At 38.6% G+C, this 23729-nt stretch overlaps 3 protein-coding genes, 2 long non-coding RNA genes and 4 other non-coding genes across 10 annotated transcripts; 1 reads left to right on the top strand and 8 right to left on the bottom strand.

The window, feature by feature from the left end:
- Positions 1 to 1557: 1557 nt before the first annotated feature.
- LOC121309772 lies at positions 1558 to 6499 on the bottom strand. 2 transcript variants are annotated; one of them, XR_005948670.1, is made up of 6 exons: positions 6466 to 6499; positions 5226 to 5297; positions 4435 to 4505; positions 3808 to 3883; positions 3038 to 3107; positions 1558 to 1837 (listed from the first exon to the last, which is right to left on the bottom strand). It is a non-coding gene; the product is annotated as an uncharacterized LOC121309772 (long non-coding RNA). The 2 variants fall into 2 exon arrangements; XR_005948671.1 differs by lacking the exon at positions 6466 to 6499 and adding an exon at positions 6416 to 6439.
- On the bottom strand, positions 2799 to 2933 carry LOC121309777. The gene has a single exon (XR_005948675.1). It is a non-coding gene; the product is annotated as a small nucleolar RNA SNORA17 (small nucleolar RNA).
- Positions 3956 to 4089, bottom strand: LOC121309775. The gene has a single exon (XR_005948673.1). It is a non-coding gene; the product is annotated as a small nucleolar RNA SNORA17 (small nucleolar RNA).
- Positions 4582 to 4713, bottom strand: LOC121309776. The gene has a single exon (XR_005948674.1). It is a non-coding gene; the product is annotated as a small nucleolar RNA SNORA17 (small nucleolar RNA).
- On the bottom strand, positions 5440 to 5573 carry LOC121309774. Its single transcript, XR_005948672.1, has one exon. It is a non-coding gene; the product is annotated as a small nucleolar RNA SNORA17 (small nucleolar RNA).
- A 1699-nt stretch (positions 6500 to 8198) lies between the features above and the next one.
- On the bottom strand, positions 8199 to 10007 carry mrps2 (mitochondrial ribosomal protein S2). Its single transcript, XM_041242948.1, has 4 exons — positions 9931 to 10007; positions 9552 to 9665; positions 9212 to 9341; positions 8199 to 8877 (listed from the first exon to the last, which is right to left on the bottom strand). Exons 1-4 carry the CDS (start codon positions 9953 to 9955, stop codon positions 8340 to 8342), a joined length of 807 nt encoding a protein of 268 aa, XP_041098882.1. The 5' UTR covers positions 9956 to 10007; the 3' UTR covers positions 8199 to 8339.
- A 250-nt stretch (positions 10008 to 10257) lies between these two features.
- On the top strand, positions 10258 to 11440 carry cunh9orf116 (chromosome unknown C9orf116 homolog). The gene is made up of 3 exons (XM_041242945.1): positions 10258 to 10523; positions 10779 to 10857; positions 11004 to 11440. Exons 1-3 carry the CDS (start codon positions 10387 to 10389, stop codon positions 11187 to 11189), a joined length of 402 nt encoding a protein of 133 aa, XP_041098879.1. The 5' UTR covers positions 10258 to 10386; the 3' UTR covers positions 11190 to 11440.
- A 2128-nt stretch (positions 11441 to 13568) lies between these two features.
- LOC121309770 lies at positions 13569 to 14427 on the bottom strand. The gene is made up of 2 exons (XR_005948669.1): positions 14318 to 14427; positions 13569 to 13708 (listed from the first exon to the last, which is right to left on the bottom strand). It is a non-coding gene; the product is annotated as an uncharacterized LOC121309770 (long non-coding RNA).
- Positions 14428 to 18947: 4520 nt separating this feature from the next.
- ppp1r26 (protein phosphatase 1, regulatory subunit 26) lies at positions 18948 to 22901 on the bottom strand. The gene has a single exon (XM_041242946.1). It carries the CDS (start codon positions 22576 to 22578, stop codon positions 19129 to 19131), a length of 3450 nt encoding a protein of 1149 aa, XP_041098880.1. The 5' UTR covers positions 22579 to 22901; the 3' UTR covers positions 18948 to 19128.
- Between the last annotated feature and the right edge of the window lie 828 nt (positions 22902 to 23729).

Here is a 23729-nt window from a genome sequence, read left to right as displayed (position 1 = left end):
AGCAGAGTAGTTTGTTAGATACAATGCAGTATTCCACACCTCTTTCCATTGTAACACAGCTCAATGTTTTTTCATTAAAAAAAAAAACAAAAAAAAATGGAATATATTCAAAAAATAAACTGTGTATTTGTGAGTGTGCATATGGTTTGTGTGTATGCATGTACTGTATGTTATTCTTGGCTAATCAATTCAAGCTCAGTCTGCAGCTAGCATGAAAGGGGATGCTAATGAAAAGGGGAACACATTATCCTCCTCTTGGGAGACAGTGGAGGTGGTCCTACATACATCTCAGGCTATCTGGACGTGTCTCTGTCACACTTGCATTTATTAATATATCTGGGGATTCTCTGGTCAGATTTTTATTCTATACTGTTGATGCGTCAGTTTGCTGATTTATGTAGTGTATGGATAAAAGTAAGAATCGCAAGTACATGTACTGTTATGTATAGATTCAGAACATGCTTATCACTTGATTCTTTAATATTGAAGTACTAAAATGTGTCCAAGTACAATAGCTGTGTTGGAGGTCATGATTCCCATTCAGTACCATATCCCTGAAGATCTATTATATCTAGTATTGCTGTTGAGAAACACAAATTTAAACATCAGAACTGTAAAGGTTTTTAAAATGTCATTTTTAAGAACAGCTTTCATGTGATCATATTCTAAAGCACATTTCCAAGACCTTCCAAGTGGTTCACACTAATTAGACTATTTTAATGATGCAGTGAAATGCCTGTAATTGTCTGGCTTATTAAATCAACCTCGCACCAAGCTACCTGGTTGATCATATACTGCAACAGTAACTCCAGATGGTGTATGTGCCTTTGGCATATTGGGTTTGAATGGTTCAATGGTTCATTTTTAAAAAACACCCTCCAGCTATGTTTATCTCTTCCCTCCCCCATCTTAGCCCTTACCCCAGAGAATGAAAGGTTAGGGAAGTTAGGCTATTCAGAATGAGAAGTTATGACTATAGATTAGACCTCTTAATGTAAGAAATAGAAGTGAACATATAAAATCAGCTTCAATAGATATTTCACAAGAATAAAAAGATTGTTTCAATAGCTAGACTTTGCTTGCTCCACTAATCTTCTGCTTATAGTACAGACATACAGTGCACTTTTTATACAGTGATGCACCAAGTGTCAAACAAGGACAAGCAACGGAAAACTGTACAAACATGCTACATTGAGTTTCTAAATATTAATTAGACCTTTGCTGCATTCTCTTCAGACATTTCAGAAAGAAAAAAAAAAGTGTATCTACACAGCATTCATTGGGTCACTGAGTAATTTAATCTTCAATTCATACACTGTGAATACAATGTACTTTTGGGCAAGTAAAAATCAACATTACTGTGAATAAATACTGCACAATTGCTACACATTACATTTAAATAATGCATACTACCCACCCCTTCCAAAATAATGCATACTAACCCCCCATTACACAGCTTATCTGGTGAACTGTGTAGACATATTGTACATCAATGCTTGATGTGCTTTTGGGATCCATGCTGTTCTGAGAATTGAACAAAAACACACAATGCAGCTGTAACTATTCAGTTTTATTTCAAGTTGCCACAGAATCATACAAAAGCAGTGTTTGTGTAACTAATGACCATGTTACTACGTGGCTTCTTGGGAACAAAACCAAAAGGTTATGGACCAGAAGTCTCGGAACATCTTCAAACTGAACTGGATACTGCACTCCAGCTGTAGAAAACAAGCAGCAAAAGATGAAGGGATTGCTTCAAAGCAGGTTTACAAGATGCTACTGGAGAACTTCCTTGGCAGGATTATAGGTCAGGAAACAGGATACAGCTTCACTCCATCTACAAAACAATAGACTTCATTAGAACCTAGGTGGAAGCCATTTATAAACATGTGCAGCGTCCAGCTCAAAGAATGTTAGTATAGTACAATACGCTCCCAGAGCTGCAATCTGATAAGCCATCTTTCTGCCTACCAGGTTAAATATGGAACCCACCTCATTTACACTGCAATGGTCTGCTGCAGTTATCATGGGAACAAACCATGTCTTCAAAGAAAAGTACTGAATATGCATTTAACCAGTAACAGCATGCAGGTATCCAATTCTAGACAAGCACAAGAGCAAATGCAATGTAGAAAATATGACCAGTACACATTTTAAACCCTCATGATACTAGTTGCAGATTACACAACATTTAGGTGCTTTGTCCACGTGCATCTGCTCCTAGCCAGGAGCCAATAGGATGTCGGCAAACTCTGGACACAGCAAGTTTGTGAATTTCAACTGCACTGTAATTTGTCAAAGACAAACAACTGCACAGTTACAGCTTCATCTTCAGAAGGCAGCCGCTGAGCTGTGCAGCCCTGCTCTAGTCTGTGAATGACATCTTTACCCTCCTATTAATGTACTCTACCAGTCATTTAAAAGTATTCTGTGTGATGGGAGGCTTCACATGCTATTCTTGCCTCATTCTCTGAAAGTAGATTCCATGCCAACTTTTCAGCTCATAAAATGCAGGCAAAGTGTAGATGGGTTATTAATAAGCACTTAATTACCCCTTAATTTTCTGTAAAGTGGATAGGCAATAATGCAGATTTATTTTTGCATTTACTGTGCATGTTAACTAGAACTAGGTCCCACTTTTAGAAAGGACCATGAAAAGAGGAATTTTGGAACAGGATTCCAAATGTTGGGCACAAAGTTAGCAAGTCTATCCATTGCGGATTAAATAAAATAAGCCACCAGGAAGAGTTGTGTCTGACGCTCTGTAAAAAGATCACTGTAGTTATGAAACTATAGCTCATGTCAGGCTATTAAATCTTTCTGAGCACCCACCTAATCAGGATGCAAAGTGTAGCTGTAGCCAGATTCCTGTTTGCCACCTAGTGGCACAAACACGACACCTGCAGTCGCGCTGCAATGCCTGTAGAGGCGGGAACAAACAAAAGCCCTGCAGCCAGCATACAACCCTCAAGAACTATTAGGTTAGCCATGTGGGATTCTGCAAGACAAGACTACCCAATACAAGGAGGCAACCTACCTTTATTTTCATAAAATCCTCAGGCTTCCCCCAGATTGAGTATTGCACATCTCCATCAATCCAACAGTCACTATTTCAAAAAAATAAAAGGGTTACATTACATATTTTAGCAATTTATATAGCTGGTTTCAAAAGACCCTGGATAGCACTTTAGGGAAGGTAGCCCTAGATTAGTGCTACTACTTTGGATCTGTGAAACTAGCCATTAAATTTTATAAACTAGAAGTGTGGAAAAGACACCTTGTCTACACTGCACTAGGAGGCTGTACTACTCAGGGACAGGCAACTGTGACTAGAACAAGAGGGCTTCCCTCCAACCACATTCTTTATTAAACTGAGCCAGCTACACCTATATCTAGACCCCAAAGGGAGTTGAATTACTTTATACCAGTTACACCTGGTGTAGAACAGCCCCCAAGGACCAGCTACCCAATGCCTGCTCCATCAGGAACTGGACCTTGCACCATCATGTTGATTTTCTCACATTAGTGTTCTGTACACTGCATTGTCACACGCATTACTCTTACAATAAAATGCAAAACAGCAAAGTCAGCTTGCTACAAATCAGAAGCACTGAATCTACCGTACTTCTTACATAGCTCTCAGGGGTCAGCCATGCCTAGAACGTGAAACATTTATTCAATCAAGTTAACTCAAGTGTTTATTGTGAAAAATTAGAAGTTGGCCATCTAGTCTAGAGCCATAAAAACTTGACCCTAAATCTTGAGTTATCCTAAATTTGCTACCATTTAGAAGCAACACAAGCTTACCTTTGCACTACAGGAGTCCCTGCATCATATTTCTTACCAAGAAACACTGCGTTTGGAAAGTTTAGGGTATCAGCCCCTATAAAAGAAAGAAAGTCAGGGGGTTGAAGGCGAATTAAAAGTAAAAGCTTTAATTTCATTGTATTTACATCTTGTCAGGCTAATAATCATCCAGAGCACCCACTTTGTCTGGGCACTGAATGTAGACAAAGCCTTATTCCTCTCTGCCACCTGCTGACACAAACACGACACCTGCAGTCGTGCAGCAACGCCTATAGGGGCAGGATCACAAAAAACTAATTCAATTAGGTTTAAGAATCTTGGTATACACAGCAGGGACATTCATACTGGTGTTTCACATTCAGCAGCCCACAGGTCCCTTACTGTTTAACCTTGATAGTGTAGACTATTTTCACATCAACACCTCTGATGCACATTTATCCTGCTGCAGGATATCAACTGCCAAGGGGTGAATCTCCAGCTCAACACAGCCTACAAGCTAAACAAAACCTCTTAATTGGATTTTACTATTTTTGGTACTGGCATCTAGAACAGGCAGTGTATCCACTCAAATTAATATTGCATTTAAAAAGTAACTAGGGACTAAGGGCAGATCTGTCCCAAGGTTACCTGTGCTCTGCAGGGTTTGAACGTCATGTTTCAGGGTGCATGCTGGTCAAGGAGTTCAGTCACCTTGCCTACTGAAAAAAACAAAGCAAAATATTAAGTACATGGAAAAGGACTCATGTATGCTTAACAGCATTAACATGGGATGCAAGTGTCAGGCCAGTAATCATTCTGAGCGCCCACTTGGTCAGGACACAGACTGTAGATAGCCTTGTTCTTGTACGCCACCTAATGACACAAACACAACACCTGTAGTTGCACTGCAACGCCTGTAGGGGCAGGTTCTGCTCAAAGCAGAGCACTTTTGTAACATGCGTGTTAGAATGCAGACCACTAGTCTGCAGTCACAGTATGATGTATAAAAAAAATGCAACAGTGAGGTATGCAAGTATCGATGAACAGGTATATAACTACATCATGCAAAAACAGCTAAATACACAAAAATCCTGACAACGCAGTACCGAGTCTATTACTCAACTTCATTGATTTCATAGCTTTACATATATAGTGCTCAGCTGCTGACATAGGCTCACACAGCTCAGTTATTGCAGAGTCAGGTCATTAATCATTCTGAGCAGCCACTTTGTCAGTACACAGAGCCTCTAGGGGAGGGACCCAATCCTACAACTACAATCATGCCCATAGGGTAGACACTTGAAGCTAGATCACCCAAATACTGACAGTGTGTAGGGCATGCAGAAGGACGATGGCATATTGCCTGAAGGATGCATTTGAGCAATAGAGCCAAAATTATTACTATTGCAAACACCTCTCCAAACTCAGGCCAAGGTTACCTGTGTAGAGGACTTTCAACCCCATTCATGACCAGGAAAAACACTGCTGATTGATGGTTTCAGCTCCCTTTCCTACAAATGAGAAACAGCAGGGGGGGGGGGTTAAAAGTAGTTTCCATCACTGACATGGTAAGCCTATTCAAGTTACACAATGTGCAACACTATTTTCAGACATCTGAAGGGAAATTGAAAATGGATAAATTAATTTGTTTGTGTTGTCAGGCTAGTAATCATCCAGAGCGCCCACTTTGTCAGGGCACTGAACGTAGACAAAGCCTTATTCCTCTCTGCCACCTGCTGACACAAACACGACACCTGCAGTCGCGCAGCAACGCCTACAGGGGCAGAACTGATCTCCTCGAACATATTTGTAGGAGTCTGTGACGATTAACTAGTGCACTACCGTTCCTCAATCTCGGACTACAATAAAATTGAGTCTAAAAATAGTATATCTTGGTTCAATCCGAATGGTGTATAGTAGACTAGGAGTCTCGATAGTGCAGAAGGCTCCACCTTTTCAATGACAGTAACAGAACCAACATTGAACACAGACCCTGATTTGATTACACAGTAGATTCACTTCTGAATATTTACACTAAAATGGTTAAAATACAATAGTTGTTTTACTACATCGTACTGTCACCGTACAACTGAAGATTTGCAAATTTAGAGCGCGATCTGGCATCTGTCAATGGTACTGCAAGTACATTACTGTACACGCAACCCCCTCTACAGCACCACAAAAGGAGTGTTTCAGACTCTGAATGCTCACTGTAAAGCAGGTAGACTTCTCAATATTGCACTAAACACGTAGACACACTAAAAAGGCAGTCCGCAGATATAGCAGAAGTAATTTCGATAGTTTATAGTAATATTTAAGACCATCCTAACCTCTGTCCACGAGGCTTTTTTTTTCTTCTTTTTTTTATAAACACATTACGGTACTCCAAGTTTATACACGTCAAAAGAAACTTTGCATATCAAGATCACGCTAGTCTGCATGAGTGTGTTATGATAAGTTTGCAAAGTATAACACGAGGAACTAAGGCCAGACACCGCCTGGAAATCGTGCTGCGTAAATCACTCCAATAACAGGTTAAAATAATAAAGTACAATGCAACATTACAGAGTGCAACCAAAAAAATAGTAACCGTTTAGTTTCCCATAGTTTTTCATACAATGTTTACAACCTAAATAACCAGTTTTGTTTTTACGTAGACGACACGGGCACCTTACACACCTCCATCTCACTCCGTGGCGCCCACAATCAAGAGGAAGAAACGAGCTTGCGCTAGCGTTTTTATAGGCTGTGTTACGGCACCCTTAGTAGGACAATCTGTATTTGACACTGAACGCGCAACACGACGTCTTTTCAATGAACGTGAGAACTAAATGGGGACCCTCTTCTGCGTTTAGTTTTTCAAAACTGTTAACAGTAATATAACATTTAAAATCAGATGAAACTGACAGGTTGTACCTATGAATAATAATAATAATAATAATAATAATAATAATAATAATAATAATAAAATATAGTTAATTAAGTTTTTGGTGGTCTTGGATTTAAAAAAAAAATCTGCTTGTGAGTCTCAGGATTTTACCAAGTTTCATATGAATGTATTTTATTTTATAACTGCTCTTATTTGTAATGTGATATTGTGCAAGGTTATACTTTGTAACAACTGCAAATCACCCTGGATAAGGGGTCTGCTAAGAAATTAATTTTAAAAATGAGTGTGATGGCATATAGAATACATCATATGGGAGGAGATAAGCAGGGGTACTTTGGGGTAGAATTGTATGACTATTCTGGCTTTGTGTGTATTAGTTACTAGTAACTTTTCTGTGCCTATGCAGCAGTCAGCAGCTTAAGCAAGTACAGTATGATCTGCCAGTTTGAAATGTGCATGAAAAAGACATGACCTTTATTTTACTTAAATATGTTTGCTGTAATAAAAATGCATCTCTCTTTTGGTACAGGGATCCCTTTATATACAGTATTTCTCTGACACTGAACTCCACTGGGCAGTATACAAAACACATGTATAAAATCCTTTAATATTTTTTTTTGTTAACAATAATGCATATAGAAATGCATACAAACAGAACATGAAACTCTGAAGGTTAGGATCCAACACTAGTTTCACTAATCGGGGACTGACAGAAAGCAGTGGACATACTTCGCTTGATAGGACATTGAATATATAAGTGAACAAAATATAAGCAGAAAACTAGTTTCAAAGTTTAGACAACCCTGAAGAGAACCAAAAACTGATGCCATCAGTGACTTGCTCTTAATTTAGTTGAGTTGGGGTAGGGCAGGTTTATTTCTTATTCATCAGGTTTCTGCTGACAACCAACAGTGGTTTGTACTGAGCTACTTTGCTCTAAATCAACAGTGCTCAAATTGTGATACAGATATGCATATCTTCCACAGCCTTACCGAAATGAAGCATTTTCATACTCTACACATCAGTGCTTACTATAGGGGGTTAGTTGACAAATATGCAATAAGAATGCATGCCAGCAAACTAATAAGGCACAGTGATATTTATCCATGACCATGATGCTTGTAGGCAGACCATGCCTGAACACTTTGCATAACCAGGTTTTCTGGAAACTCTTGAAAACCACACACAGATGCTCATCAAAAACAGTTTTGTGCATTTATTTGTTATAGATGAATAAGTAGTAATAGTAAAGCTTAAGGCTCCCAATACTATTCCTGGGGGAACGTCCAACAATCCAGGTTTTGGTTTCAATAAGGTGCACACGATGAGAACTCCATGCTATCTCACTGGCTGATTTCAAAGATTCTAATTAGCATTAATCTCGGACTACCTTACCTAAACTAATATTTGATAGTCCAATATAATTGCTAGATTACAATGCCCTTACTTTCAGCTAAAATCAATCTAAAGTTTTCTACGCTCACAGGAAAGTAATATGTATTTTTTTTTAAAAAAAAAAAAAAAAAAAAAAAAAAAAAAACTACTTGGATCCTGATTGAAACAAAAACCTGAAGAGCAAGTAGTGCCCAAGGACTGGAGTTGGTAACCACAGCCATCTGTTCACTCCCAAGGAACCCCATTAAAACATGAGTCCTAGTTATAATCAATCATTCTGGCTCTTCAAGCCGTACAGGATTTCCATTTGCCTTCTCTTGTCCTTGGCTCTGTTGATGGTCATTCTGAACAGCTTGCAGTAGAGTTCCACAGCTGGGGCCGAGTCGTCATTCCCCGGGACTGGGTAGGTGAGGAGGCTGGGGTTACAGTTCGAGTCCACGATGCCCACTGTGGGGATGTTCATCTTGGCTGCATCCCGGACAGCCACATGCTGCTGGAAGACATTGTTGAGGGTGCTGAGAAAGACGATGAGGTCCGGCAGTCGCACGCCCTTACCATACTGGACATTAGCGTTGGTCAACAGGCCGCCCTGCCAGTAGCGGCAGTGGGCGTACTCCCCGCAGTCTCTGGCCATGCTCTCGATCAGGTGGGTGAACTGACGGTTGCGGCTGACAAACAGGATGATGCCATGGCGGTACGCCACATGAGCAGTGAAGTTGAGAGCCTGCTGCAGGTGCTCCATCGTCTGGTCCAGATCAAGGATGTCCTGTTCCAAACGGCAGCCAAACAGATACTGCTCCATCAGCCTGCAAAGATAATAACACTCTGAAAGTTCTGCTTTGCTGCATGGGCTGAACAAAGTCTGCAAATCTCCTTTACAATCCTTTGGATCACAGAGTGACGAGGGAGGGAGGGGAGGGTGTCCTTCTCATTTTTGGAGAATGTGTGCACACATGTGGCTAAACTACAGAAGACATCAATATATTATAGAAAATTACAGTTCCACAATATGGGCTTATGATACACTGTGCTCTTCATAGCGTGTATATTACAGCAGAGGATTTTCATACAGATGTATTAGGGTGCAATACAAAAGGCTTTTCACTTTGCAGGATTGATGACTGAATGTGCACTTCTTACCTGTGTCTGCAGCCTCTCTTGTGCCCCAGGTGCACTCTGGCATCAAAAAGATCCTTCAAAGAGAACAGCTCAGACAGATGGAAGAAGTCAGGGTGTTTGAGAGGCTCTGTTAAAATCTGGTCACTGCCAACTGCATGAAAAGAACCATATAAAAATCATTTCATTTGAAATCTGTGTGTCATTCCATGTTTGACATTTTTAGACAAAGGGTGTGTTGGTTTGTCTGGCATAACAATCAATGCAATAAACCAAGGCGATGCCACAACTAGGTATCAGTATTTACGTTCAAAACAGGGTGAACAGATTTCTATTTACTTTGTGGATGATAAATTCTCTTTACCCGAGTTGTCTGGTTGATGGAGTTCGGTCTGGGCTACTGCAGTTCCATACAGCCGGGTGGTCATGCAGTGAACACCGGGCCACCTAGGAACGGCTGCTCCAAGCCTAGGAAGTGCTAGGATTCATGAAAACAGAGTTATTGGAATTATCTTGATACCGTACATACATTGGAAATAACTGAATCTTTACCTGTGAGGTACAATATATTTTGAATATCTGAAACAATAGTAGGGAACAAAAATGACTCCGTAGAATCTCTCTGTGTGTGTTTCACTTAATTTAAGGACTTAATATAACAGGCCTTTGAAAATAGAATGTAAATGAGCCAAACCCTAACCTGTTCATATTTTTAAAAATAAGCCATATTTATACAAACTCACCTTTCTTCAACAATCCCGCAGCCATGCCTGTCTCTCCTGGAGGTCAAAGTGAAATTTCAACAAACTTTATTTATAAAATCGTACAGAATTAACTACAGCACCACAACGCCCCCTGCTGGTTTTCATAAATACCTATACTTTGAATTAACAAAATCGGTGGATTTCTTCTTTCTGGTCAACTTATTATTATTATTATTATTATTATTATTATTATTATTATTATTATTATTATTATTATTAACAACAGAGTTCAATTTTAGAAACGCCTGAAAATTCAAATAACACTGCTGTCAAGGCTGTGCTAAAGACGTCACCAAGTTTGCGTATCCTAGCAACTGAATGTTTGTTACATTGACACACTATTTAAGGACTACTCGATTGTGTTTTATTTGAGGAAGAATACTAGCTACATAATACAATATTGCTGAATGCGTTTCGTTTTTAGGTCCAGAAAGAATGGCAGAACAAAGTTTAGAAAATGCATCGGCAACAGATCCCGGTGCGAACAAAGAATCGCTTACCAGCGATTTTTACAAAGTGAATCCCAATTTACCCAGAAGATTTGAACACCCGGATTGGTTTAAGGCATACAGGTAGGCTAACCAGAGACAATTCTTGCAGCGTCTACGTGCAAGCAAGTTTTTTTTTGTTTGTGACCCAGTTCATTGATGGTTTGTTTTAACTGTAATGAGAGTAACGAGTTGCTAGCGTTATTTTGTGTGTCGTCATAGAAATACAGGGTTCTATTACCGGGGTTTAAAGTAATTGCTGATTTAGTTCTACACCGCAATGCTGAGACACTCCTATTGTAAAATATACTAACGTTTTGAAACTGAAATCTGTTTCAGAGAACAGCCACCCCATCCACTGTACAGGACCACAAATCAAACATATGGAAGCAAAAAACCAACTGTACACGAAATGCCTGTAAGACGATTCCGTTTGTTTCAACGTGTTGTATGATAAATCTTAATTTGTGTTGTTTGTTGTTGACTTCCACTATAAATGTGAATGCCAAGTATGCTGCATCTACATATGCACACCTTATTAACAAATGCTTATTTCCTTTTCAGATACATTTTTTTGCAAACAGTCGGCAGTTTTCTGAATACAACGGGAAATGTGGGATGTATAGAGATAATGGATTCAACACGCACATCGAGAAAAGCTTTGTCAATGGATCAGACAACCTGATTACATTCCAGGACAGACTTAACTTTCACAAGTGTTATAATATGAGTGGGCCATCTCACACTTGATAGAAAGGACAATACCTCCACAATAAAAAAAAAAAAAAGGTGCAAACTTCATTTATTTAAAGTACTGCCTTGTTTCTGCTGAACACAAGACAACAACTCATCAGTTCTAGCTCAACACAATTCTAAACAGCAGTAAATATTATTTCGACCCTTAACTTTTATAACAGGACAAAGTAAATAGTGTACAATATTGTAGATTTCTTGAAGTCTGTGTTATACAAATCTGATACAATAAAACTGATTTGAACAAAGCAAACATGTTATTGTTTTTCCCAGGAATTACACATCTTGATAAAACAACAATGCATGTAAACATTTTGTAACACTGACTCCAAATGAGAACTTGTTTTGTTTCCACAAACACAGAAACATGAAATAACAAGCTTTGCTCAGCTATTCTTTTTATACATACTGATGTGCATTTCTCTGAATAATTCTTTTAATCAGTATTAACATTAAATTCACATTAATTACTTTAGAAAAAAATGCAAAGAAAACTTACAGAAAGCAAACACATCCTAATGAACAGTTTCAAGCAGGGCAGTTCCCCCAGGTGCCATTCTAATATGATCTTAATTTTGCATTGCTTTCCCATTAAACAACCTCTGACATTTTGTTGAGCTTTGGTGGGGAAAAAAAAAGTATTGGAAATGCCCACATGGGTTACAGATGGTTAGACTGCCCTGATCGAAGCATTTCTCTATACTAATCAAGCGATGGAATGAAACTGCATTGTACTGAAATGTACACTTTAGAGAAAAAAAATAACAAAAACAATATCCATTACCTAAACAATAGGTAACAGATGGGTTCAAGGTCAGTCAATGACAAAAAAAGTCTCATCTGACTTATATTAATCATTGGTGTAGTCTCTATAACCAAACTGAGACCAACAGAACGTGCTGCTTGATTAAGAGCAGTGGAGAATCAGGTCCTCTCGCTACCTGCATTGTCAGGTTCAGCATGGGCAGCTGTAGTGTCAGCTTTCTCACACTGATGTACAGTGTTGGCAACTTTCCTACCCTGAATTGACCGCCCTTTTGGTTTAGGTTCATTCCCTCTGACCCCTGAGAAAAGATGACCATTAACACCAATCGTGCTGCTCATTTTGTAGTCAAAACTTGACATTGTTAAGAACACAGCGTCCTTAAAAGTGTATTTAGTAAGGTTTTAATTGCGATTCCTACCCTTTATTGTATCCTTTCCACTCTCTTTTTATTGTTTTTATTATTTTATTTTCCTTTGTATTACCAATGGTTATTAACCACGTTATTGGTGATATTTGAAAAATGTATTTATGAAGAGGTTTAGCAGGTCGGTTAACTTATCCACTGCCTTTGATAAGTAAAGGTGCTTTTTAAATGTGTTGCTAAACAATAAGTTCACACTATGTGTATTAAATGTGTCATTTCACACATGCATTTTTAAAATACAAATAAAAAGCTCTTGCTCTTAACAAAAATAAGTATTGTATGTGAAACGCTTTCACTGAGTTAAATGCAAAATGTTATCATCTCTCTGTTAGCTTTTGGTTATTTGAGTGCACAGATGGGTTTCAGTAAAGATCATGGTCCAAAGCACATATTCTTCCACCTTTTTCCATTCCTCTTTCTTATCTTTTCCATGGAGTTTCTTCAGAGGACAACATCTAACCAGGCACAAAAAATAAATAAAATAAAAAAAGATAAAAATAGTAGTTGTAATCAACATATACTGACTGTCAACGTGTGGAACAATTTTTCCAAAATAGCTAGATAATCGAACATGCTACTGATAAAAACACTGTAGGTATATTGTGATTTTCTTTTCTGGTAGTTTTAGTTAAGGTTTACCTTGAAAATTAGAGATGAAACTGCAGTTGTCGCTTAATTTTATTTCTTCCCTTTTGTTTTTTCTCTACCTTCAGCAAGAAAAAAAAAGATTACGGCACCATTTACAGACCAGGCAGCTGAATTAATTCCCATACATAAATTAAATGCAAAGGGGTTTGAAATGACTACATCCCCCAGAATACCTTGAGGGGTAATTGGCTACTGAGCCAATAATAAGGCGCATCTGGTTCCAATAGAGAGGTGTATAGAACCAGGTCTAAAATGTTTGTGGTCAGACAGAAAAGTAAGTATGTGAAAAGTGTATGATTTAACCAGCAAATGGCTTAGCTGACTGGTTCTATAGTTAGACTTTTTTTTTTTTTTTTTTACAGAGATTGATTTTTTTTTTTTTTTAAACCTTTTATTTGTTAATAAAAGTACGCAGGAAAGCGCTAAACTACAATTTCTGTGTCTGGGAAAACTACTTAAAGGATGGAAACCAGTGGGCTATATCACAGTACAAACAAGTATACAGTTAAAACTATTTGTTAATATAAAAAATGCTGCAACCTTTGTATGTGGAGTCCCTCTAGCTTTGTTCTTCTTTTTGTAGAACGTCTGTACATCTATTAAGAATTTGTTCTTGACAATATTCATCAGTTTGGTTGTCATGTTTTGAAAGGTACATTGCTTCTTTGACCCTGGAGACTGCAAGAGAAAAAAAAAGACACATGCAGGATCTAAAAATAAGCATGCAGCTCTTCTGAATAACTACATAGGCAGTACAAAGCGTGCAAGATGTTAAACTGTTCTGCTGGGATACATGGCTATCCCTCAATAATTTCTTCCTTCAGGGGCATTGTGCTTAAATCTACAATTATGTCTGTTCTCTAGAACAGCCCATTTCTATTGACAATTTTACTGAAAAATCAACATAGCAAAAATGTGATCAATCTTAAAAACAGAATCCCCTGCCATCTATCACTCTCACCCATTCTGACAAACTAGCTTTCAGGGAGATGTAGTTTTTATATAATACAGGTTATATATCAGGGATTCCATCTGTGCAAAAAACAACACATGAAGTAATCATGAGAGCAATTGATCGTTTACACGTGTGAGCTACAAATGAGAAGTATTTCTATCTTTTGTAACATATTTACATTTACAAAATTAAGGAACATCTCAAAATGTTTTTTTGTTAATATACTGTGCCTCAAGCTTTGTTTCTGAAGGTAGAATTCTTATCTTTTTTTAATGACAGCCTTGTATTGTAAGCTCCCCTTGCACAAATATTTTATTTCCCTTTGCTACTACCTGACTGCCTTTGCTCCGTATCTGTCTCTTTAAAGCAGCAAGTTCCAACTGCTTCTCAACTCGATCAATAACAATGTATGGACTTAACATCAGCCCTGGGTCTATGGATGAAGACAGGGACCTGTACAAACAGAAGAAAATCCAGCCAGCAAGCAATTAAAGATCGGAAATTAATTTAGCAAATCTTCAAACTTACTTAAAACAGTGTCAAAGGTATTTGTGGCAGGGTGGTGAAATTTGGTGTGTGGCACCAGGGCATCATAGGAAGCCAATACCAGTTAGCACAGGTGAATACAGCAGACCCCATCACATCATGTAGTTCCTGTGAGATGGCACAGCACAGACTTGTGATGAGATGTTTTTTGGTGGCCCCTGTGAGCGGCACACCAGTATGTCTTCTCCAGTATGGAATTTCATCTCATTTTTGCAATGACACCCCAGTAATAACAAGTAAGCTCTCCTAATCACACCTATGTTCTGTGCAGAAGTTCATTATGCAATTGTGAATAGGGACCTTACCATTAACTCTTTTGATTTCACATTTTTCTGAACTAACCCTCCCCAACTTATCTTTTCATTCCATCGTTCACTTGCCAGTCAAGTTAAAAAAAAAAGAAACTGTGACTAGCTGTTACAGAATTCATAAGGATTATACACTTATCCTTTATAAATGTTTCTTAAACAAATGATATGGACTAAATTAAACCCCAGGAGTCGAAGCAAATGACTTATGGCTTGTTTCCACAGACCCTAATTAACAATAATTTTGCACTATCATCTACGGTAAGGTTAGATAGTCCACATTGAGTCCAGGGCTCATTTACAATAAAGCTCTTCGACAACTTGGCCAGACTGATCTAACAGCCTGACTTGCAATAGTTGGAGAACATTATAGCCAAAGGATTTTAATACCGCCTGGAGATTATCTGAGCAAAGGAAATTAAGTAGCTCCTTTCTTCTGCTCAGATTCCCAATATTCAGATGGATGTTTACCCAAATGCACCCTGCTCCCAATCAGGGTTATAGTTCTATACCACATGGCCAATTTCATTACCTTTAAAATGTATGACACTGTCACAACTGTACTGTGCTATAGTTAAGGTGATTCCAAATATTTGATATTCATCCCAGGCTGTAGACACATTATGGCTTCTGAGGGAATATCAAAGTGACATTCAATCCTGCATGTACATTTATCTTTAAATCTTTTTATTAGGATTAGTCCACAATGAGAAAGTTGTGGTCAGAGCTGAAGGCAGGTAACCAAAAGATTCTGAAGCTATAGTTAGCTGCCACACTACTGTGGCCTCATTGAAATGACCTATTACCAGGAAAATAGGTCCTAAAATGACCTAAAATGAGGAAAAGTGAAGGTCCCTGTGCAGTATAGAATTGATTTTAAGATTTTGCTGTTAACTTACAAGGCCCTGAATGGATTAGCATCTAGTTATTTGCAGGGGTTACTGACCCTGTATCTTCCAAACCGCACGGGATGCAGGGCTGCTGGTTATTCCTAGGGTCAACAAAACCAATACAGGAAATAAGGCTTTTTCTTGTACAGTTCCTAAATTATGGCTTGCATTTGCCAAATAAGCTGGGACCGTTACAGTTTTCGAGTCATGACTAAAAAAGCACTTTTATAAAAAGGCTTTCTTATCTTAGCAGGTTTTAATGTAACTTTAAAATTGCTGCTTTTGTATTAAGTATCCTGTTATTTAAATCTGTTATTTAAATGGTCTGATTGTGGTAGTTGTATGGGTGACGTGCTATACAAACCTATTGTGGTTGGTTCATTTTATCTGCTATTTTACTGTATAGTGCTTTGCAATACTTTTGTATAAAAAGTGTTATATAAATGCAATAAACAAATGAATAAATAAATAAAATATTAAGATGTAAAATTGGTCAAGATGCTGCATTCCAGTTGAGCAATCATGTGAAAAGTTGTTAATGTGGCATTGGATGATTGTATAAATTTGTATTCCAACAGCAACTTTTCCATAAAATTCCTTTCAGGTCACATCATATGTAAAACTAACAGGACTGTTGGCCAACATGGCTGGCAGGAGGGATCAAGGCATACAAACTAAACAGTAAGTCTGTTATAAAATCAGACCAATGAATTATTTTATTATTATTAAAAAATAAAGTTTGGAATCGAGGTATAGTTGAAATTCAATCTTTATTACATAGCTGCTCTTCAAATTTGAACATTCTCTCCTTCATGTACAGCAAAAACAGGGAGAAGCCGTTCTGCAAAATATGTATGAAAACTGGCAATGCACAGCAAAGTCAGTGAAGTCTTCTTTATTTATATGAACAAAAATAAATAACATTGTTTTCACATTAGAAATTCAAAGGAACTTTGCCAAAGACAAGCAAAAAAAGGACAACGTTAAACAGAGTTTAACTACTTCCTTCTTATGTCGGCTATCTCATTTTAACAGTGCATCTAAAACTAAACCATCTCTTTCTTTTCTAAAAACAAAACAAAAACCAGACTCTTTGGATGCCTACAGCACTATATTTATAAATACACTTCAGTGATGGAGTTCTAACAAGATATTTGACAAAATTGCCAAAATAACAAGCGACCAGCGACAACAGAGGTGAATATATCTTGGGTGTGCTGGTTTGTAAACAGCTGGGAAGTTTTCAGCCAAACATTTAAATAAATGTGGCATTGACTCATAATGCTAGAAAATAAGCTTCTTTAGATATTACAGTATTACACAGGAAACATGAAAGACTGGTGCTGCATTTATTTTCTTTGTGATGCAATTTAGGTGAATAAAACTGTCTAAGAAATGTTTTTATGGCGAGAACGCGATTGCTGTACTTCAGAAAATGACTGCCTAGAAATGGCTTCCATCTCTGAATAAACTAAACTAATCTAAAAGGCCACATAGGGAAGTACAGAAGGAATTTATTGGAGGGACAGTTTAATTCATTGTAAAAAAATACACATAATCCCTATCAAACAATCCAAGCAGTACTTATCAAACCGGTTTACAATCCCATAAGAAATAATGACTTTTGAGTTTCTCGTCTTCAAAGTAAAATAAACTCAGACTGGACAGTAATTCTTGTTCAGCTGTTGTCTGTCCTAGTGTAATTGTCTGCTCTAAAGACTGTCTAAGGAAAAAAAAAAAACTTTATACAAGAATGAGCATCTTTTAAGTCAACAGTAGAGAACCTTTGGGGCTGAGTTGAAAGAGTTTTAAAACTGTCTGTTTCCATTAGCAGCAGGTCTATTTCAAATAAATTGCAAATGGGGACAAGCAGAAAAGGGCCACTCCAACTGCATTGTAACAATATATTAAAAAAGCATGTGAAATCGCCTTGTTTAATGCCTGGCATTACTGGTGCAATGTAACAGAAGTTAAGTGTGTCTACCAAGAACAGCAAGCAATAACAGCACTGAACTAAGAAAAACACAGAAAATGTCTTCCTCTTATGAAATAAACAAAGCAGATTTCAGTTCTCTTAAAATCAGGAAATTACACCTGTCATGAATTACTTCCAAAATATTTTTTAAGCGCATTTGATTAACTGACAAAAAAAAAAAGCGGAGTATTTATGACAGCAAATATGTTGTGCTAAAGCTGCCAAACACATTAACAGTATCTATGCCAGGGTTTGTTTGTTTGTTATTATTTGGCCTTTAAAACTGAACTTAACTGATCTGAGTTTTAATTCTAAAGAAAAGGTTTCCAATCACTGTGCAATAAAACCCATCCCACTGTCCTGTCCAAGTATTGCTGGTTGATATGATGTGAAGTACAAACCACATTTCCCAAAGCAAATCAAATCCTCGCCAGGAACCACTAAAATGGAGCAGGAACATAAAACAGTGCCACACAGCAAAAAAACATACTTATTTTGCACGAGATTTAGGAATCCCCTTTTCATTTTATAGTAGCATGGTTTCTGCTGAATGGAAGTTAGTAGAAAATATGGAACACACATTTTAATAAACAACAGAGAATATCATGAGATTTACTATACACTTCCTCCACTTTTTATGACAACTACATTAGTTTTACAATCTATTCATAATTTTCCATCATCACCTTAATGCATTGATCATAATTTGTATGTATGTGGGTTTAGTAAACACCAGATCACCAAGACAAAAATACCATTAACAGTATTAAAGAAGGGTTTGTATTTAAACTGTTTTGGAGAATGTACTGTATTCATAATCTAAAATGATCAGTATTAAAGTATTTAAGATTACAAAACTAATGCATGCCATAAGAAACTGGAGACTATGTGGTCTTACTGTAGGTCTGCAACATATATAAACCACAATGAAGGAGATCAGCTGTGAAGTACTGGTGTTTTCTATAGAGATGTGCACCAAGCCGACAGTTCTTTACAAATGAACAGCAACCGTTGCATGGAGTGCAGCTGCTTCCAAACCCAGCAGAGCAGCACATTACACGGTTGAAAAGAAATAAACAAACAGACTACTGGCTATATTGTTTTGCTTACATTTCACAACTGCAGTTGAATATAAAAAAGAAAAAAAAAAAAAAACACGAAACAAGTTTTTTTTTTTTTTTTTTTTAATTCAACTTCATGAGAATTATTATTTTGAAATATCTTTACAAAATAATGTACAAAAAAAAATATGTTTTTTTTTTTTTTTTTTTTTTTTTTTGCACTTTGCACTAGTATTTCACTGTGCTCACCTTCTGGATCAAACAATTCTGGAATCCCTTGCAACCTATCAAACTATTGGAATTTCTGTGGCACATTAAATCAGTCATTAAACTCCAAAACAGAAAAAAAGTTATAAGCTATACTCACAAAGTAGACTGCTTTCCATTCCCTTTTAATCTCTCCCTTGCAACTATCTCACTTTGGTCATCATCTGATTCCAGGCAAGTCTCATCTAAGCCTACATCTCCTGCCTCTTGTTCTTCAGTGTTACACTCTCTAGCTTTCTTTTTGCTTTCTGAGCTGTAAAGCCCTTTGTCAGACAAATGGTCCTCACTGTCCTCAGCTCTTCCTTGCCTGGGTCTAGTGAACTGCACAGCATTTACTGGTTGTTTCATCACATTGGATTCTGTATTTTCCACAACTGAGCTTTGTAAACTAACACTGTCTGTCTCTCTTGTCTGTCTCTTTTCCGGGGACATATGTCCCACACTGGAGTGTTTTGAATAGACTGATTTCACATCCGCACTGGAAAACTCTCTCTCTCGATTTTCTACTTCTTCCCCCTTCTCACACCCTGACTTTAAACTCCTGGCGCCAACGTCATCATCAGCTGGGACATGGTGTCTAAACTTATCTGACTGCCTGACTTTTCCATGATGATTGCATGAACCTAAACTGGAATCGCTGGACGTTTTCTGCTGCTGTCCCCCCTCAACATCACTAGAAATTACAGCTCTGATCTGGAATGTTTCTTCTCCAACTGATGCCAGTGTTTCCTGGCAAGCCTGTGAATTGGAGTTCAGGTCCACATCCTTCAAATCTGCAATGTTGTTTTCTGCAGTGGTGAGGCTTGAATCTGCAAGACCTCTCTGCTCAGCTGAAGTACTCCTCAAACTGTCTCTGGTGCTTTTTGGAGAGCTCTTTTTCTCAAAGCTGTGTCTTTGCAGGGCCTCATCCACATTTTTTACCCAGTGACTAACAGTTGCATTTTTGCCTAAAGCCACAGTGACTTGTGGTTTCTTTTCAGCTGACCGCACAATGAATTCCTGGGAATCTGTAGCACTAATTTGGTCAGACTCACTGCCAGGCTGTACTTGGTTGCTCTGTCCACTGTGAAGCCCAACACTTGCTGAGATTCCAATCTGCTGAGCATGCTCAGGTTCCAACTTTAATTCCCTCGCCTCACTGGATATTCTGCTGCAGGTTTCTTTCTGTTCCTCTTTATGCTTGCTGGCCATTGCAGATGCCTTTGCCTTCTCAGCCAAAAACTTCCTGATTTCTAGCTCAATGCTATCGTCACTATCCACTGAACTGGTATCTTCAACAATGCGCTCCATGGGCCCCGTTACCTTATGATCCTTGCCAGTTACAGAGTTGTCAAGAGTGCTTTGTCCTTTTGATCCAGGAACATGCTTAGACTGATCAGAAGCTTTAGACTTCTTTTCGTTTTTTAAATTACTCCTTCTCAATTTCTGATTTAGATTCCTACTGCTACTTTTTGAAATGTAGCTTTTGGGACTGCTTTGGTTAGCACCTGGTGGAAGCTCAGTGACAGATTTGTGCTTTACAGTCTCTAGGCTGTCCACTGGATACATTTCTACACCTCCAAAGCTAACACGTTTCTTACATTTCGCCTTTGAATCCTTAGTCTTCTTTTTTACTTTCCGCTTTGTTTTTAGAAGTTCCTTGATAGCAGAATCCAGGTCTTCATCGCTGTCCAGTGAGCTGCTCTTATCGCCAGTTTGTTCCCTTTCTGTGTCCTCAAACTGCATGGATTCCTTCCCAAGTTTCCCAGGAGTGCCTGAACTATTGATCTCCATTGGTTTAACTGAGTTATACTGATGGTCCACATCAACTTCTCTGTTAGGCATATCAGGAGCTTCGTTCAACTCTGCAGATGTACTTGTGGTCTGAAGTGTGGCACCGCTGCTTCCATCAGACGCTGCAACAGGCTCTACTTGCCGTTGTTCTTTTATGTGGTTTTCTTGTGCCACTCCTTCTCGTGCGACACTTTCCACTTCTTTGAGTTTTCTTTTACGTGAAAGAGAGAGGCTTAGTTTCTTTTTTTGGGAAGGGGGGAGCTTCTTCTGCTGCAGTGCACAAATGTTTTCCTGTTTGTGTACAAGGCTGCCAGTGCTGGCTGGCTGACTGTTCATTTGCGCCTTAAGTGCCAGGAAATTACGGATCTCCTGTTCTATGCCGTCGTCACTGTCCACTGAACTGCTGTCACTGTTCTCCAAGCAATAAGGCACATCTCCCGAGGGAAGCGGACTGGTGTTTGTGCAGGCTTTTGTAACAATTATACTAGGTTGAATTGTGGCTGGCAGCACTGCTTTGGAAATGTCCAAAATGGCCTCTGCACACATCAGTTCAGCAGATGTATTTCCCTTCAGAGGAAGCGTAGGCTCAAATCTGATCATCTCAGGTGAAGGAAAAACATTTCCTCTGGCTTCCTCCATGTCCAGGTCTTTGCTTATGTTGTGTGTTGACGCTGCAGGTTTGGAACCACTCCGTTTCTTTTTCCTGCTCAATATCTTCTGATGCTTAACTATAGGAGCTGCACACAAATCCAAACTGGGCTGGGTTTGTGTTGATCCTGAGAACTTGAATAAGTCTCCCTCTTTCTGTTTCTCTAGCTGGTAACGCTGAATAGCTTCTTCAATTCCATCATCGCTGCTGGAATCTGACAAGTTATCTTCCACTTTGCAAAATACCTGAAAATTGTCACTGGGACCTCTTGTAGTCTGAGTGGCAGCAGTATTGCTAGATACAAAGGTTCTGTTGATAGCATTTTTTTTAAAGTGCAAAGAAACTTCAGCTGATGGTTTCTCATTTTTAACAGGAGGCGGTGTGGATTTTGGCTTTTTGGAGATGTGCGTTTCCCCTGCATGTTCCTTCTTTTCAGTCAAAAAGCGTTTGATTTCTTCCTGAATACTTTGGTCAAAAGAATCATCACTGCTTGCACTGGAAGATGAGGAGCACCTTGGTCTCTTACTGGCATTTAATCTTAGGCGATCTCTTGGTTCCTCCTTCTTTTTAGCAGCGTTAACTGGAAGAACGGCACTTTCAATTTTCTTAGGAGCACGGTCCCTAATAACCACACTGTTTCGGTTAACCATTTTGTCACATGGGGCATTATTTTGCATGGACTGGGCTCTGTAATCATTTTTCTTTTTTAAATATTCTTGAATGGCCTCTTCTATGTCTCTGTCCACGGAGTCATCACTATCGGAATCTTGATCCAGAGATTCTGCTGTGTCCGAATTAGAAAGCAGGGCTGGCTTGGCGTCTTCCATGGCTTTCTTCTCACTCACCTCTTGTGTTTCACGACCTGTTGGCCCACCAGAGCATTTCGCTCTGACATGATTTCCCTGCATACTGTCATTGTAGTCATTGTTCATATCAATAGAGGATTGAGTGCTTCTCAGGCTTTCTATGATCATATGGACCTTATCTGGGATCGGTGTGCCAGTGGTTGATAATTCACTTTCAGAGTCAGTGAAGCATATAGGAAGGCTAAAGGTTCTGATTGGCCCGTAAGGCCTCCATTCTGTCTGCAGTGCAACCACAGGTGGAACATTCTTCAAGAACATTCTAACGGGCGGTGAAGTGTGGACATGTGAATGCTAGGCTCACTTTTACTTCCAATCTAGAAGGAAAAAACAAAAAAAACAGAGAATTAAACATTTGGGGAAAATAGAATTGCAATTTACAGACGACAGAGCAAAAATGTTTGAGCCGGCTAAAGTTCCTCACTAAACTGCTTAAACTGTGTTTAATAAAGCTCTCACTAATACATGGAATGGAGCAAACGTCTAATACACCCCAACATAATACAGAGAGTTCTGGTCAGGGAAGATTAAACATATATTTTTACAAAATAGCTTTTTTTTAATTTTAGTTTTAATATTTTACAATCAAAGCAGCATTTTCTTTTTGTCCTTTTTTTTTTTTTTTTTTTTTTTTTTTTAAATAGACTTAAATTGTTCTATTTTTACAAACTGGCAAACAAAAAAATACCTTTTTTAATTTTACAATTTAAAATGTTATAATATATATTTTTATTCCAATTCTATTACATTTGTTTTAGACTTTTAATTGGTCTATTTATTTTACCTTAGTTTTCCAAATTTCACAATTAAAACCACATTTTAAATTTCTATTTTGATCAAATTCTGTATTAGACTGTTTTTAATTTAATTTTTAAATGTAGTCGTCACCAATGGTTTTTTTTTACCCCAGTTTTCTCCCCAATTTGAATTAACCAATTATAATTTTTTATCCCAGTTCACCGCTGCAACCCCCCGGCGACTTGGGAAAAGGAGGCTGAAACACCCGTCCTCTAAAACGGCGTCCTGCCAATCTGTCATTTTTCGTACTGCGAATCCACAGTGAAGCCACCAGACCTACAGTGCCGCAGGCAGATCCGTATGGCTCCACTGCAGACCCGCAGGCGCCCTGTCAGCCACAGGGGTCGCTGGTGCGCAGTGAACCATGGATTACCCTGCTGACCTAAGTCCTCCCTACCCGGGCGGCGCTCTGCCAATTGTGCGCCACCCCCTAGGAACCCCCGGGCACGGTCAGCAGTAACATAGCCTGGATCTGAACAGGCCATAAGGCGCATCCTGCACTCCATGGAGCACCTTTACTGGATCTGCCACTCGGGAGCCCCAGTTGTTCTTTTTGTGTGTGTGTGAAAAGTGCTTTGGGATCCAGGCACTATAGAAATGTGAACTGATGTTGT

This window comes from Polyodon spathula, unplaced genomic scaffold (genome assembly GCF_017654505.1).
Source record: "Polyodon spathula isolate WHYD16114869_AA unplaced genomic scaffold, ASM1765450v1 scaffolds_1447, whole genome shotgun sequence".
NCBI classification, from domain to species: domain Eukaryota; kingdom Metazoa; phylum Chordata; class Actinopteri; order Acipenseriformes; family Polyodontidae; genus Polyodon; species Polyodon spathula.
This window is presented reverse-complemented; position numbering and strand designations above follow the sequence as displayed.

What these genes read in the sequence shown, in the direction of transcription:
- mrps2 (XM_041242948.1), bottom strand. Translation starts at nt 9,955, where the DNA reads ATGGCTGCGGGATTGTTGAAGAAAG. An exon ending in TGCGGGATTGTTGAAGAAAG is followed by an intron (nt 9,666 to 9,930) that starts GTGAGTTTGTAT and finishes CATGAATCCTAG; the next exon opens with CACTTCCTAGGCTTGGAGCA. An exon ending in AAGAGAGGCTGCAGACACAG is followed by an intron (nt 8,878 to 9,211) that starts GTAAGAAGTGCA and finishes TTATCTTTGCAG; the next exon opens with GCTGATGGAGCAGTATCTGT.
- cunh9orf116 (XM_041242945.1), top strand. Translation starts at nt 10,387, where the DNA reads ATGGCAGAACAAAGTTTAGAAAATGCATCGGCAACAGATCCCGGTGCG. An exon ending in GATTGGTTTAAGGCATACAG is followed by an intron (nt 10,524 to 10,778) that starts GTAGGCTAACCA and finishes AATCTGTTTCAG; the next exon opens with AGAACAGCCACCCCATCCAC. An exon ending in CAACTGTACACGAAATGCCT is followed by an intron (nt 10,858 to 11,003) that starts GTAAGACGATTC and finishes TTTCCTTTTCAG; the next exon opens with ATACATTTTTTTGCAAACAG.
- ppp1r26 (XM_041242946.1), bottom strand. Translation starts at nt 22,578, where the DNA reads ATGTTCTTGAAGAATGTTCCACCTGTGGTTGCACTGCAGACAGAATGG.